The 17274-nt window shown below is 35.4% G+C and overlaps 1 protein-coding gene across 1 annotated transcript in view; it reads left to right on the plus strand.

Annotated features, from left to right (window-relative positions):
* PRPF4B (pre-mRNA processing factor 4B) overlaps positions 1-16663 on the plus strand; it is a 28097-nt gene extending 11434 nt beyond the window's left edge. The window contains exons 5-15 of the mRNA XM_015815006.2: positions 605-686; positions 2152-2368; positions 4851-4924; positions 5355-5445; positions 5645-5792; positions 7307-7444; positions 10723-10876; positions 12518-12632; positions 13480-13631; positions 13915-14001; positions 15085-16663. Coding sequence (XP_015670492.2) covers positions 605-686; positions 2152-2368; positions 4851-4924; positions 5355-5445; positions 5645-5792; positions 7307-7444; positions 10723-10876; positions 12518-12632; positions 13480-13631; positions 13915-14001; positions 15085-15288 — 1462 coding nt within the window. The 3' untranslated portion in view covers positions 15289-16663. The remainder of the gene's footprint in view (positions 1-604; positions 687-2151; positions 2369-4850; positions 4925-5354; positions 5446-5644; positions 5793-7306; positions 7445-10722; positions 10877-12517; positions 12633-13479; positions 13632-13914; positions 14002-15084) is intronic.
* Positions 16664-17274: the final 611 nt, after the last annotated feature.

The following is a 17274-nucleotide window of genomic DNA, read 5'->3' on the forward strand; positions in this document are numbered from 1 at the left end:
ATAAAAAAGAGAAAACTGGTAATGCAACTTTCTAACTAAAATGTTTTCTTATATAAGAAGCAGTGTTTTTTTAATATTGTAAAAATTGCAGAAATACAGAATGATCTTTGCACATTGTTGATCTAAACTTTTTGCAGTTGAACTACATTAAAAATTGAGGGAAGGTATGCAAAATAATGATACAGAACCAGGTAGGAGCCATTGTTTGTGGTTCCTTCCCCCATATGATAGGAGGAGGCTCCAGGACCACTAAAAGGAGATAAAGGTCCTTCTTGTGATCTCCTCTAAATTCCAGTTCCTTGGAATTCCTTAAAAGGAAATAATTCTTGTCCATAGAAGTGTAGAACTTCCTGATAGTGTTGGAGTTGAGAACTACCAAAGTGGACATGCATCCATAATGGAGAAGATCCACTTTTCCCTCTAACCAGCTTTCTAATTAAGAAGCTTTTAAGATACGGTAAAGAAAAATAGCTGTTGCCTGAAGACAGATGAAATTTTCTATGAACTTCAGGCCAGGAAAGTTGAATGTTATTTTGGAAATACACATTCTTGTATCAGTACATGTACTCCTGAGCTGTCAAATTGTTAATTTATATAATAATAGCCTTGAAGACTTTGATGTTGAAGAAGAAGATGAGGAAGCTCTAATAGAGCAAAGAAGACTGCAGAGGCAAGCAATTGTGCAGGTTTGTTATATTGCTAATTCTTTTCAAACCAGACTAAAATTTTAAGTAGGCTTATTGGAAGAAATGTCATTTACTTGCATCAACTGGGAACTGTCCAGAGTTTGCTATAAGACGGGCAGCTATATAAATGTTTTAAATAAAAGGTTTTGTAAATTCAAGATGTCATGTAGACTAGGTTGTAATTGTCAGGTGTTAAAATAGTCATACTATTCAAAGTAGTAATGGCTCTGGGTTTGTTAAAACATTTATAATGTAGGTCCTTTTTTTAAAAAAGGTGACCTTGCACAAAAGAAATCTTTGCAATTAATGAAAACTGAGGAATTAAACTTATATTACTATTGTATCTAGAGCTAGATGTCTACCCATTATGGATATGAAAAGAAGCCTATTTCCATGTTGAATCATTGTCTTATTCATTTTATCAAGACATTAACTCAACCAGCTGCTATATATTATTGCAACCAGTGGAGTAATATAGTGAACTTCATACTCACTATATACTCACTTTATACTCACTATAATATAGTGAGTTCATACGCTCTAGAGTGTGTACAGATACTAAAATGGCCTTGCATTTCCAAACATTTTCTGACATAATTGGTTGCTACTGTGATCTGCCCACATATGTGGCAGCTGAAAGAGGAAAGCAGTTAAGAAGAAATACACTGAAAAAAGAGTTTGCTAGTAAATGTCAGGCTATTGTATACAGTATTAAATGGATTTCTAAGTCTAGAATTGGCTGAATGGATATTTATTTGTTTTATATATCAAATGTAGAGACCGCCTATCTTGGTCACAGAGTGACTCTGGACAGTATACAATTAAAAATAAAAATAATATATTTCAATAAGAGAAGGCAGTTGAAACAAGAATAGAACAAAGTTAAAAGTCGGGGAGAGGGCTTTAAGGTGCTAACAAACTTCAAGGTTGTGTGCTCTAAGCGAGTTGGAAGAGCCAGATATTCAGACTCTCCAAAAGAGTATCTGCTAAAGTAGAGCTTTCAAGCACATAACCAACTCCTTGATTTGGACCTGGAAGTGCAACTTACATAACGAAGAATTACATGCACATCCTGGGGTGCCCACATTTACTTTCGCAACCACATTCTGAACCCGCTAAAGCTTCCAGATACTTTTCAAGGGTAGCCCCATGTAGAGTGTATTGCAGTAGTCCAAGTGGGAGATGACCAGGGCATGAGTGGGTGAGAGAAGGGCCTCCCTATCCAAGAAGGGGCATAACTTGTTCACAACATGAAGTTGATTTGCTTTTGTAGCAGAATTTTAACTCTTGGGAGGTTGCTCTTGGGCCTCAGGAACTCAGAAAAAACAGAGATATAAAATATGGCTATATAGTGCAGGAGGGGCAGTGAATAGAGTCTTTCATAATGCTGGAGGAAATGTAAATAGCATTTCTATTTATCTCATTAGCAAATGCGATATAAATTATGGCTTTTTTTCTTTTTTAGAAATATAAGTACTTAACAGAGGATAGTAATATGTCCGTGCCATCTGAACCAAGCAGCCCTCAAAGCAGTACTCGCAGTCGTTCCAACTCACCAGAGTTAGAAGGCATTCTTGAACGGGTAGCAGCTGATGTTAAAGAGTATGAACGAGAAAATGTGGACACTTTTGAAGCCTCAGTGAAGGCAAAACACAACCTCATGGCAGTTGAACAAAATAATGGTAACAATTAGCAGAGTTCTTAATACATTCTGAAAGAATAATTACCAAACAATCAACAATAAGATATTTACATTAGGACAGCTAAGTAAAGGAATTTATGTTCTTACTTTATAACTAAATATAAACAATATTTTTGTTACTTGTAGCTAAATAGAAAATTAGCTAGAAAATTGTGACTGAAGCCACTGATGGATTTGAGACACTAAAGACAAAAATATATTCATCTTGATAGACCAAGTTTGTAGATTTTCAAGATTCCTGTTCAGTCTTTAGCACAATAGATGAAGTTTACTATGGTGCTGAAGAGACTTCTGTTCATGCGGTGTGATTTTCTCCTCCAGTACAGGAGATGGAGACTCCACCCATGGGTTTTCTTTGTCTGCCTGCCTGAAGACCAAGTAGCCAAACTTGATACGCCCCCTCTTGCTAGGATCCAGTCTTAACTTGGTCTTCAGCTCTGAGAAGACGTTTCAGGTTTGGCTCTCATCAGACAGGTAGAAAAGATCCATTGGTGAATTACCATCCTTCCTTAAATTGATCTAAATTCTCCCTCCCTTTAAATCCTAATTTGGCATTCCTCTTTAAAACTCCCCGTTGTCACTCGAATCAGCCTTAATCTTTAATTGCTGTTTGGGGAGTGGGAGGTGAGGGGGGAAGAGTCTCCTGCAGCTTTCCCTTCCGTTTTTTCCCCCAGGGCTCTGGGGGGAGAAAATTGCCTGGCAGGCTTGCCAGGCAAAAGTTTGACTCACAATTAATAGTTTTGGGACTGCAGGCTTGAGAGTCCCTTATCTTGATCCTGAGGCCTCCGGATCATCTCCGGCAGCCGATTTCGGCCGCGGCCGCCATTTTGGGTGCCGAAAAAGGCATTGAACAAAAAATTACTAATTTTCAGTTTGGGAGCCGAGATTCGGCCTCAGACTGCAGAAGCGTTGGCGGCATAGTAAATTCCTTGCCGGGGTCCTGTCTCTCATAGTCTCAACTGCCGAGGACAGGCGGCGGCCGCCATTTTGAGGCCGCAGGACGGAGGCGTGCAGGAACGATTTCTTTAGACATCGTGAGGACCAGCTTCCCTTCTCCCCTTCTTGCAATTTTTTTTGTCCTCGAAAATGTTCTGGATGGGAATACCTCTGAAGCACATTTTCGTGGCATATAGGGCTGCAAAAGATAAGGGAAACTGCTACTTGTTTCTCTTAGAATTGAACAAATGAATTTCACCTAGTTTAATGTCACTTAACACTGTATGTACACAGTGTACATATTATATCTAAACAGCACCATGTATTAGCATTTCAAAGTTTATTTAATACTGCAATAATAAATATAGTGCCGTGTGTTTAATGTTAAGATTTCTTACAGTTAAAGGAAAAGTAGAAAATTGAATTAGATGTCCATCTCTCTTAGCTGGTATGAGTATTTCAGCTCACCGTCATCCTTATATCCTCAAAAAGCAGAGAGACTCTCCCATATGCAATGATAGATTGATGTACATTACCTAGTTTTATTGACCGTATCTACGTTTATAAAACATCCTGCTAGTTTAAAAATAAGATCTAGAAAACCCATGCTCCACTGGGTCATTGTTTCAGAGATACTTCGTTTCCTAAACAGAGAAACCAAATGACCAAAAGCAGGCAAAAAAGCAGTGGGAGCAGGAACAATTTCCAACTTTCTGTTGGCTTGCCCATTGAGTTTCCTTGTGGGAATCTGGCAGAGAATGTTGAAAACCTCCCTTCCCCTTCTAGACAGGCAAGTAGGTGGCTGCTGCTAAGTGGGGGAGGGATGGAGGGATTGCAAGACTGGCTGGGAAACTATGATGGAACATTGAAAATGAAGAATATGTGACCACAGTAGCAGTGCAGCAGCAGCCAGGAGCATTGAGGTAGCCACAGGTTTTCCAAGTTTCATTCCCTTGGGAGTCATGTATACAGGATTAGGGACACATTCTGTAAGTTAGCCCATTTGAGGTGCCTTGGTTTAAAAATTGTTACCCTATGATGCACCATTTCTCTCAGTTCAAGATAATGATGAGAGCGTTAGTCGTTTATACATTGCAGATTTTAATTTTGGTATTTCTAAAAGTCGAAACTCTGTATTGTGTAGTTTAAACTGTAAGAAAAACTGTTTGGGAGATTCAGCTCTTAATTCCTATCATTTCTTGAGTTGAGGTGGCACAACTTTCTCCGTTCAGAATAGTAAAATTAATTATCTTAACTTTGGTGCTAAATGAAAAGCTTATTTTTCAGTCATTTCAAGCCCATAGATTTTAACTGACCATCTTGGTAGTGTTTATTTATGGACTATTAGTTTATTTATGGATTGTAATTGTGTATGTGTCATCCAAGATGATCTCAGATTAGTTGTACATTTATATATATGTGTGTGTGTGTGTGTGTGTACAACTATAACAATATGTATTATATACAATTGTTTATCATTTCATTTTCTTTCATTCTAAGTCTAATTATATAAATATTTATTTAAGGTTCATCTCAGAAGAAAATCACAGCTCCTGATATGTTTACAGAATCAGATGATATGTTTGCTGCATATTTTGATGTAGGTGCACTAATAGATATATTTTGTCACAGTTTTTAAAATGCAGTACTGTCTTAGTGAAACAAATATATAATAACCTCTTAAAACTCACTAAATTATTTTCAGAAACAGTTTAGATTATGATTCTTCAACCATTTTTGTTGCAATCGTGAAGGGGTTATTTTCAATTTCTCGGTGGCATATAAATTGGTAAATATTAAAATATTTTTAACTTTAATTAGATATGCACTGGTATCTTACTCTTTTAGATTAGTAGAAGACAATGTGATAGTATAGGTTGCTTAATATTTATTACTAATATTTATAATATTAATATTTATTATTTATTTATTACAATTAATGCATGCTTATGTTTAAGCTATATGTATTGTATTCAGTTATTCATATATTTAAAACGTGATGAAAAAGCTTAAAGAAGTCTTTATTTCAGAGTGCACGTCTTAGAGCTGCTGGCTTTGGAAAAGACTTCAAAGAAAATCCAAATCTCAGGGACAACTGGACAGATGCTGAAGGATATTACCGTAAGTACAGCCGCTAAATTTCCTTTACTTTATCTGCTGAATAAAACTGGTAAATTAATGTGTTTCATTATTAAAGTGTCTTCACTCTGCATAACTAATTTGTGTAAATTGCAGTGCTCCCACCAGTTCTTGTGCTTTGTTTTGAACATACAAGGCATCTTACATGTTTTTCTTTTCCATTCCCTCCTCCGCCTTCCAGGTGTTAACATAGGTGAAGTGCTAGATAAACGCTACAATGTATATGGTTACACTGGCCAAGGAGTTTTCAGTAATGTGGTTAGAGCCAGAGATATGGCGAGAGCAAACCAAGAAGTGGCTGTGAAGATCATTAGAAACAATGAACTTATGTAAGTGAGAAAGTTCAAATGCTTTCAACTGTATTGAGACATTCGATAACAGTAGCAAATGTTAACAAATATAATGGAAATCCTGATGAGCAGGATTTATTTATTTAAAGGGTCACATTTATCAATTATATGTATAACTAGCTGTACCCAGCCACGCATTGCTGTGGCTCAGTCTGATAAAAGCGTGTGTTGCTTTTACGTCCAACAGATGGCGCTGTTTTTCAAAAAAAGCATGTTTTTACCTGTCACAGGTGTGACATCTATATAATATAAAAACACGTGCGTATTCGAATGCAACGTTGTGTCAAAATTTCAAAGCAATCGGTGAAGAACTTTTGGAGATTTAAGATTTTGAACAAACGAACATTTACATTTTTATTTATATAAATAGATTAACTGAAATTAATAGATTGCAGCTGTTAGGTTTAGTCACTAGAGAACAAGGGTTTTTCATATGCTCCATGCTTAAATCGTGCTTCAGTTGTTCTTTATATTTAATTTATATGGCATTTGAGGGGAACCTTTGGCAACTTTCTTATCTTTCTTACTATTTAAGCCAGAAATAAGTGATTTAAAAATGCAACAAAAGTAAGATGTGCAACAAAAGTACAGGTGTGCACAGAATGGAAGTTATATTTTGTTCCAAGCCTGCAATAAACCATCAATCCTAGAAGCTTGGTTGAGCCATATTGGGTCAATTGCAGTTTGGCAAATTGAAAATGTGTTGACTTTTATGGTTATTATTATCTTTTTCCCAGAACAAGTTGCAGTGGAATCCTGCTTTAACTGTACAGGGCAAGTGGGGCAACACTAGTACATATCTTCCCCTCAGCAGCTTCTAGCAAGCCAGATTTCATCGATCTGCTTCCTTTACCTTCCAGTGTCTTCTTTCCCATCACTCTCACAGCTATTGCCACCACTAGTACTGTGCTCAATAAAGAGCAGGTTCTCAGCATGACATATCTCATTAGCTTTCCTACGCTTGCTTTTGGCAATCTTCTCCCTCCTCTGTCTCCCCTCAATTGCAAGCAATGCGCTTAGTCTTTGTTTTCCCCTCCACTTAATCACACTGCCACCTCTGTCAGGAACAGCCTGTTCTCGTTGATAGCCAGAATAAAGCAGTCCTATTCCGTTCTATGGACCAAAAAAAAATGTGACGTGCATTGTTCATCTCAAGACAATTTCTGTGCTTGGAACACTGTGTGCCTAAACATTTTACACATCCCCCAGATTTTGCTACATATAAAAGGAAGAGAATATATAAGAATGAAAATGTTATTTCTCATAGTTATTTATTTATTTCAGGGTAAAACAAAAAACAAAACCAAAACAAGCGTGCCCAGAATTTGCATTTTTATTAATTGATCTGGTTTTGAATGGATATGAACTTTAAATTTGAAGTTTTTGAAATATTGATGGAAAACTATAACATTGAAAATTACAAGATTGAATATAGATGGAATAGGATTTTGCTTTTTGTGTTCTATTATTGTGATAAATTATATTTTTTTCAGGCAAAAAACTGGTTTAAAAGAACTGGAATTCTTGAAGAAGCTCAATGATGCAGACCCTGATGACAAATTTCATTGTCTACGTTTGTTCCGACATTTTTATCACAAGCAGCACCTTTGTCTAGTATTTGAACCTCTCAGGTATGTATCAGAAAGTAAATTTAACCCATTTAAAAATAAGTTTTTATAAAGCTAAAACCTCTTCATTCATAACATACTCATTTATGAGGTTTTACACTGTTATAATGCTTCAGAAATAATTATTCCCCCAGTTTAATGATGATTATTATATTTAATAAATATATTTGAGGTTGAGTATAAATCTGTTCATGTATTCACAGTTTAAGGGTATTAACAGTTTAAGGGTACATAGTAATTTAAGAGAATTCTAAGTTTTGAACTTATTGATTAATATAGAGGATATTATCATAGGCAGTTTTAATCATTAGTACTATGTAGGAGACATTAAACATGCTCAGTTGAATGTGGTTATAATCACTTTCAGATTTTAGTAGTTTTTTATCTAATAACTAATATTTGGATAATAAAATATTAAAGTAGTGAATTCTGACAGAAGAAACTAGTGGAAGACATAACATTTCTAATGTGCATTTGAAACACTTAACATCCTTTCATTTCTACGCAAATATAGAAGCAGTTTGTTAACTTGAAAAGAATAATTTGGGGGGTTTTTTTAGCATCAAATTTCTGCTCAGTTTCATTTGAAGTGGACATTGAAGAATAACACTCTGTAGTTGCTAAGAAACGTCCATACTGTAATTAATGCAAATAAGTTTTCATAATCACCCATCTGTTGCTTAGCTGCTTGGTTTTCATACAAACCCAGTTAATGAACTTTTAGCACACCTGCTCTTTTCAGTGGTCCTTTGCAAGTAATTTGAGGAATAAAAAACACTGTAAATGGTTTAAAATATATTTAGACCAAGATTTTAAAAATATTATTTTGCAGAAAATATTATCTAATTAAAATATGATGTTTTATTTTGTAAAAATGAATTTTGTATATTAGGTTCCGTGCTCGTGTCACAAAAGATAAAGTATCTATCACATTTGTACAGCTGGCCATCTCGCATAGTATCCATTCAATGCTGATAACATTATCTATCCCAGGGGTAGGCTACCTTGGCTCTTTTATGACTCGTGGACTGGCTCAGGAATTCTGGGAGTTGAAGTCCACGAGTCATAAAAGAGCCAAGGTTGCCTATCCCTGGTCTATCCCATTCCCAGAGTAGTGGAGCCATTTTGAATAGCATCATTTTATACATTCTGAATTCTTCCAAGTGCTGTGATTTAAGAGAAACCTCCCATATAGCCAAGCACAAGATAGTTAATGTTTCCAATATTATGGGTTTAGATTGAGTGGGGATGATTCGGAATGGGAGGGTTACTGGGATAGTTCACAGTGGATAACGTGCTTACTTGGTGAAGAAAGGAGAATGACTATTGCCATGAATACTAGTAATGCTGCTTGATATTATAAGCTGTAAATGTGAAAATTGCTGCCAGTACTGGTAGGTCTCATTTAGCGACTACAATTGAGAACAATAACTGTACTTATAATCCTATTTCAGCTTTGCTTTGCAGACCTGTGAAGATCATAAATGCGGACATCGGTTGCAGTTATTTTTTTTATCACTGTCATAACTGCAGATGGTCACTAAATAAGGCAGTTGTTAAACAAAGCCCACCTATGAATTGCAATGTTGTATTTTTGTATATGTAAACTCTACATAAAGTAGTCCTCGATTTACAACCATTCATTTAGTGATGCTCAAAAGTTACAACGGCACTAAAGTTAAGTGACTTATGATTGGTTTTCACACTCAGTCGTTGCAGCATCCCCATGGTCTCATCATCCAAATTTTGGCGCTTGGCAACTGGCAGGTATTTATGACAGTTGCATTGTCCCGTTCATGTGATCACCATTTGTAACCTGGCTTCCGACAAGCAAAGTCAATGGGGGAAGCCAAATTTGCTTAACGACTGAATAAGTCACTTAACAGCTGCAGTGATTGGCTTAACAACTGTGGCAAAAAGGTTGTAAAATGAAGCAAAATTCATTTAGCAACTGCCTTGCTTAGCAACAGAATTTTTGGGCTTAATTGTGGTTATAAATTGAGGACTACTTGTATTCTCTTGTGCTCTATTGGTGTGTGTGTGTGTGTGTGTGTGTGTGTGTGTAGATAGATAGATAGATAGATAGATAGATAGATAGATAGATAGATAGATAGATAGATAGATAGATAGATAGATAGAATGCTTTAGCATGCATCTAAAACTGGAAATTTATTAGTTTTGTACAGGTTTGTTGGACATGGTTTTTGCATGTGTATCCCATAGATCCTTTGGTTTTTAATCTTCAGGATACATTCAGAATTGTAGGCCTCTATATGTTTCTCAGTGTTATGATTAAAAACAAGCCACTTGGGCAGTTTTGTATATGTCAAAAATAATCAGGAAGAACTATCACCGCTTCTACTGGCCTGGGGGACGGGGGGAATAAAGGAGCAAATAACTGGTTCTCATTTCCTTTTTTCTACGGCTGGAATTCTCAAAGGACTTCTGGGAAGTCTAGATGCAGAACATTTGAACTCTTGAATTTTATTTCCTAAAGTAATAGTCAGTGGACAATGTTCCAGTGCAGACAGCTCTCAAGTTACGATAGCAAATGAGCTTGGCAATTACAGTCAAAAGTCATGACTGTTGTAACTGGACCAGATTATACAACCTTTTTGTGGATGTGCAGAAATTAAGTTATATTTTTTCCTGGAAACTGGAAGTAAACTCTGGGTTCTGGAAAAACTCACGGGACCGTGGGCTGCTGTAAACAACCACAAATACATTCCAGTTGTCAAGTGGCCAGGCCACAGGGACAAACCTTATAACTTTGGAACCGGGTCATAAGTAGCTTTTGGAGGTCTATCATAACTTCAAACAGTTGCTAAGTTAACCAAGTCGTAAGTTGACTACCTGTAGAAGGTTATGCTCATTTTGTTGTGAGCGTGAAAACAAGCTATGTAGTTTGCCATGTGTTTGCAGGAATTGAAATGATGTAATCTTTCAGTTTAATAGATTTTAAAAACCATTTTATGGAGTAAGGTATCAATAGCAATATATTAACACTCTCCTTATCTACCTTATTAGCAAACGTTTCATAATTCCATTCTATTTTTGTTACCAGAAAAAAAAGAAAGAAGGGGGATCCCTCCAGTGTATTTCCACTGCGGCTTTCTGTCTCATAAGAAGGAAAGCAATTCAGTAGGGAACACTTGGAGCAATCAGAAGTGTTTTTCTGCTTGTGCAAAATATTTATAAATCCACTATGCTATAATTTTAACAAATACTAATTCCTCTTTCTATCTCTTTTCAAAATTTCATTGTATTGGTTCTCAATTTAGTATGAATTTACGAGAAGTTCTAAAGAAATATGGAAAAGACGTTGGTCTCCATATCAAGGCTGTGCGATCCTACAGTCAGCAATTATTCCTGGCATTGAAACTTCTGAAAAGATGCAACATTTTACATGCTGATATCAAACCAGACAACATTTTGGTAGGTAATCTCAGTTATAGTTCTATACCAGTTTCTTTGAAGGAAACAGAAATAATATTTATGTTAATTTTCAATTTCTATGAGAATGAAAAACCTTTATCCTGCAAAATATCTAAAGATAATATTTTAATACAATAAAAGATACATTACAATTGACACTTGGTCTAAATTTAATGATTATTCTGTAAGTTATTAAAAATAACTTTTGAATGATGGTTCTTCCTCCATTAGCTGTAGTATTACAGCTGAATTGTCATATCAGTTGCTCTCATTGCCATACTGTCATTGCCATTGTCTTTTCTTCTTCTTTTTTGCGGTCCCAAGATAATCTAGGATTATCAATGTGTGTCTGTCTGTGTGTCTCAATAGTCCTCTAAAAATACTTGAAAGAATCCTTTTTTCTACTTGGGTTATTTTGATCCAGGATGATTTTCTTACAGATGCAGATATGAGCGCATATATTCCTATTACACACCGATTATTGTTTTTATTTATTATTTAACTTATTTGCATATTTAAAGTATAGTGTACATGAAGGAATTAATATTCACAGTGAAGAAATGATAACAGTTCTTTACATTAAAAGCTGTATATAACACTTCTACCCACTCTTTGAATAGTTCAGCAAGTCAAGTGCATATGAAACAATGATTCTTATTACTTTCTGCATCTATAAAATAAGGAGCACCTTCTATTCTTGGTAAGAATAGAGGAATATATTTTAGAATATATTCTCGAAAATCTTAATTGGACAAAAACATTTTATATGTTTAAAATATCTGTTATAAAAATATGCTAAGTGTATCGATTATAAGCACTTTTAAATTTTTATTGTGTATTGTATACATTGATTAATTTAATAAAAATCTCAGCCTTTGGGTGTGATATTCGGCCTCCTGCATATTTAAAACATCTTGTAGACTGAAAGTAGGATAATGGTTATCCAAGAGTGGCTCATTCCAGAGAAACCCCACCACCACCCCACCCATTTTTTCCTTCAGATTGTGCACACCACTCTGGGGAAAGTCCAGAGGTTTTACTAGAAATTAATCATTCAAAACAGAAGCAGGACATAGTGTTCTAAAAATATATATATCCTTTTCAAATGTGCACATTATAAATCGCTTATTATTTAGAGAAGTATTTTCAAGAAAACTGCTGGACAATTCCTCCAAAAAGAAAAAGAATTGGCATAGGCCAAAGGAAGAACAGAATGTTTGAGTTTTCTAGAGTGTTCTTTTCCCATAGCAGTCAACTTTCTACACCTCTTTTGTATAATAAATTAATTACCCCAAAAAGAGGGATTTCTAGTGAAAGTGCAGAACTTTGATCAGATGATAAAATAGAAGAGTATTTTGCCCATTGTATTTCAAAGTGGAAAATGTGGAATGGCTTATGGTTTAGAGTATTGCGACTTCATTTTTCCCCGTTGAATTATCAAATGCATAAAATTCCACTTGTTTTCAATAATGTTGCTGCAAACACCTCTTTAATAGGAAATGTAGCACCTTCAACAAGTAAGATCAATACATGGTAACACAGTCAACTTCTCAATATTTTGATATCCACATCTATACATACACACACACACAAGTGGACCCTGCTACTTTTATCCATCATTATTGCTTTTGCCTCTTTCAGGTCAATGAATCAAAAACCATTTTAAAACTTTGTGACTTTGGATCGGCTTCACATGTTGCTGACAATGATATCACACCGTATCTTGTTAGTCGATTTTACCGTGCTCCTGAAATTAGTAAGTTGATTTACTTTAACTTTAGCTTCAAATTATTAATTTAGATTAATTTAATTTTTATTGGAGTGTTTTGATTGATACCATTGGTGCGATATCAGTAGGTATGATCCTTAGTTAATATGAAAATGTCTTTAGAAATTGGAATTTGAAGCTTAGATTACAGCTGAATTGGAAGGTAGGAGCCACTTTAAAAAAATCTTATGTTTTGGGGGGTTTAGCCTATCTAATCTCCTTAAGACATTTTTTTTCCCTTTGTTGAGAATTATGCCGCCATTTTTGCCTTTTTTCTAAGGATCCTTAGTTTGTTCTTCCCAATCTTTTTTTTTCCCTCTTGGTTAATTCTCTCCTCATCACTTGATTCATCTATCCTTTTTGGTCCTTCTTTCTGTTCACTGGAGAAGTCCCTGCATCATCCAATATACGAATATCTGCCTGAGACATTGGGAATTTAACATGGAACTTTGCATGTGTGTTAACGTATTCTTACTCATCCTGCTTTTTCTGATTGAATGAAAGTCAGAGATGCATATTTGAAACAGTATGATGTGACTCAGACTTTGCTACATCATGCAGTAGTAGTTTACCCAACCTCTTTTCATCTATCACTTAGCAGTTGATTTTACAAAAGACAGTATTTCCGTCACTTATTTGTAAATGACAAAATAAGGAAGAAACTTGAGGAAAATTACTATTAGTGACACAAAGACACTTATCTGAGTTGATAACATACAGAAATACTTTAAATATTATAATTATCTTTTCTGCCAGGCTGCTTTTAGAAAAAGTAATGACATTATTGTAGTTTAATATGACCAATAGCTTGTAATCTAAAATTGTTCTCCTTCAGTTATAGGCAAAATCTATGACTACGGTATAGATATGTGGTCTGTAGGCTGTACATTGTATGAACTTTACACTGGGAAAATATTATTTGCTGGGAAAACCAATAATCATATGTTGAAACTTGCTATGGACCTCAAAGGAAAGATGCCAAACAAGGTAAAGAAATGAAATCCTTGTAAAAAATCAACAAAGTTAGGTGGGTTTTTTTCCCCTTGAAATATCCAATACTTTCTGGAAGGATGGAATAGACTTGTTTCAGTTTTCTGGAGTTAAACTTATAGTATATGACAGAATGAACGAAACTTCATTCTAAGAAAACGTACTGAAGTACATTTTTGTGTTCACCAGTCATTGAAGTAAATGTCCTCTTGGGTTTACTGTTTGTAGGATAAACATTTAAAGCTGCATTTTAAAAGTTTTTTAATGCTATTATTTCCAGATGATCCGAAAAGGGGTGTTCAAAGATCAGCACTTCGATCAAAACCTCAACTTCATGTACATAGAGGTAGATAAAGTAACAGAAAGGGTAAGTAATAGTGTGAGCAAGATTGCTTTCTATGGCATCCTGAATTAAAATTTTGCATGAAGGTGTTACGGTGTATAAGAATCTTCCACAAACCAAGGGTCTTTGGTTTACAGAAAATTGTGAGGTATAATAAAGAATTCAAAACATACTGGGTGTGCGTATGTTATTAGAAGGGTAAACCTGAACTGACCAAAAAAAATTGGTTTGGTTTGTTGCATTTATTTATAAAAGATCCTTCTGTTTTCTTCATGCTATTATTCTTAAAGTTCTAGGTTTTTTAACCCAGACATTATAGGAAACAGGTAGCTATGTCTCTAGCGTACAAGGAATTATACTTTGTGTTACGGTTCTGCTCCTGAAGTTCCAGTGCTGCACTTAGACTCTGAAAACATTTAAGATCCAAGGGGAAAAAAAAGATGCGTTAAAGTCTGGTTTGTAGCACTGGTTCTCTATGAACCATAGTTCTGTAGAATACATTGGAGAGAATAGATTGGAGTAAAGAGAACGGATTAAAGGCCCAAAGTATTAGTCATTTAGGGTTTAAGCAAATACAAGGAGTCCTCAACCTACAACTGCAATGGAGCCCAAAAGTTATGTTGCTAAGTGAGACATTTGTTAAGTGAATTAAGTTAGTAGCACGGTTGTTAAGTGAATCTGGCTTTCCCATTGACTTGTCACAAAAGCTGATCCATGACCCTGGGACACTACAAGTGTCATAAATATGAACCAGCTGCCAAACTTCTGAATTTTGATCACGTGACCTTGGGGATGCTGCAACAATCATAAGTGTGAAAATTGGTCATACGTCACTTTTTTTCAGTGCCACTGTAATTTTGAATTGTCACTAAACGAACTGTTGTAAGTCGAGGACTACCTGTAGTTATAATACTGTGGAGGTTTTGTTTTCCCCTTCCTGTTCTTCCAGTTAACAACACTAGGACCACGGTACAGTTATTATTGGCGAAAGTGTTTTGCTTTCAAAAGCCAAATTTCAAAAACTCTTTAACTGGACTGGCCATTTCGTATTCTTGATAATTTTACTGTTATTTTGAAAATAAATGCTGGATGCCCTTGTCTTGGTAGGAAAAAGTGACTGTGATGAGCACCATTAATCCAACAAAGGACCTGCTTGCAGATTTAATTGGGTGCCAACGCCTCCCTGAAGATCAGCGCAAAAAGGTTCACCAGTTGAAGGACTTGTTGGACCAGATCCTCATGTTAGACCCAGCTAAACGGATTAGTATCAACCAGGCCCTACAGCATGCCTTCATCCAGGAGAAAATTTAAATCCAGTGAAGATATTCAAAGGGTTTGAATAGTTAATATACAAAGACTGATGAAGTTTCACTGCAATTTATAAATGTACATATAACATATAAATAATTCCCCTGCAAAATTGAGGAAGAATGATATATTTCAATTAACACAAAGGTGGATTATTTCTTTTAGAAATGTTAGAGTAAATCTGTTTGTCTCTCATGTGAAGATTTTTTCACTGTAGAATTATTTTAATTGCCAAGACTGCACAGGAGTACAGTGCTAAAATATATGGTTGCAGTTCCTCTCAATAATACATGCACACATGCGCACATGGACTATATATATAAAAAAAAATCTGTGATGAAATATCAGTAAGACTGGGTGGTTGATTTTGGTTTTTAGGAAATTTGGCTTCATTTTTGTCTCTGAAAAATGGCCAGCATAAATGCTGTTTATATTACATTTTCCTAGGTGTGTGCGTGCAGGCCACAGCAGCATGCCCTTGGTGTAGTCAGTGCCGAAAGGGGTCTGTTCCTTCTTGAGCCTGCCCACAGGGATGGTCTCCTCTTTTAAAGCAGGTTGCGTACAACTTTCAGTACACTGAAGGTAAGCTAAACCATCAACATCACTGGTGTTTAAGATGTTAATTGTACTGGATCAACTGACGAACAAGAGTCGGTCACTCTGTAGCAGAATTCCCTGCATGCTTTATAAAGGAGATATACCTATATATATAAATATATATATATATATTATTTTCTGGCATTACAACTGTGGCATAATTCCAGCTTGTGTTTGATCATCACATTCAAAGGAAAAAAAAGTGGAGGAGTATGCACTTGATGGAGAGAGCGCCTTCAGTGTACTGTTTATATTACTTTTTTAAAATATCAACTTGCTACATAGACTTTATACTTTTTGTTAAATACAGTTCACGATGGCATAAAACCAGTACTTAAGTCATTTTCATTTACTAACAACAAATGCTAAGCTCTGGTTCCAAAAGTCCTTATCTCCTCTTGGCCAGATAGAAAGCACCACAATTAATTTTTTAGCTGTTTGTATGTCATTTGAAAATGTACTGCTTAATGCTAAAGGTGTTTTCATTTGTTCATTGTTTTCATTATTTGTGATCATGTTGTCTTTCAATACAGGCATAAACCTTCCACTCTTGAACAAAGCAGCTGCTTTTTAAAAGCGGTAATTGCTTCTTTACCTTTTATTTCTTTTGTAAATGAAACTTTAAGAAATGTGACTTTAAAAGTGTTGTCTCTTGCATAAAATAGTTGACATTCACTTATTGTAAAGTGAAGATTGTTCTGCTGCATGTAAAGTGGACCATGCAGATTTCTGTATGTTTTCGGTATGCATCATTAGATAATAAAGTCTTTTGTGAACAAGGCATTGGTAGCCCTTTTTAAAAGATTTTTCTCTCCAGTGTTGCCGACTCAGGTAAACCGTAAGAACTTTCTTTTTTTGATAGTCCTTTAATTAAAACAACTACTAAAAGATATGATCCCCTGAAAGAAGTTTTAGATTATTAATTATTGACAATTCAGAGTAAATGTCCCAAGCCCCCTGCAGATATTATCTGCTTTCATTGTTAAGAAATTTATTCCTGTAGGTTATTGAATTAGATGCAGCTTTTAACTAATGTTTGTGCTGTTTTTCTTACTTTTCCTTTTTGATGGTGCTGAGAGAGACAAAGGAAAGCAAGTCACAGGCCACTCAACGCCTACTCCAGGGGGTCTGGTTTGCTGAGACACCATCTTCACCTTCCTAACAAGGTTATTTCTGACAGCATGTGTAGATAAACATTTAGCAACGACTTAAAAATAGTTTGTTCCTCATGAAGATACCCAACTGAATCAATTAATGTTTGTCAACCCAATATTTTTATTAAAAGCAGTTCATACAACAGATGATTCGTATATGTTGCCTAGCTAAAACCTAGATGCTTTATAACATTTTGAAGTTTGTAAGTAGGATTTTTTTTTTTAATCCGAAAGGCAT

This window comes from Protobothrops mucrosquamatus, unplaced genomic scaffold (genome assembly GCF_001527695.2).
Source record: "Protobothrops mucrosquamatus isolate PMUCROS unplaced genomic scaffold, P.Mucros_1.0 scaffold_6, whole genome shotgun sequence".
Lineage (NCBI taxonomy): Eukaryota > Metazoa > Chordata > Lepidosauria > Squamata > Viperidae > Protobothrops > Protobothrops mucrosquamatus.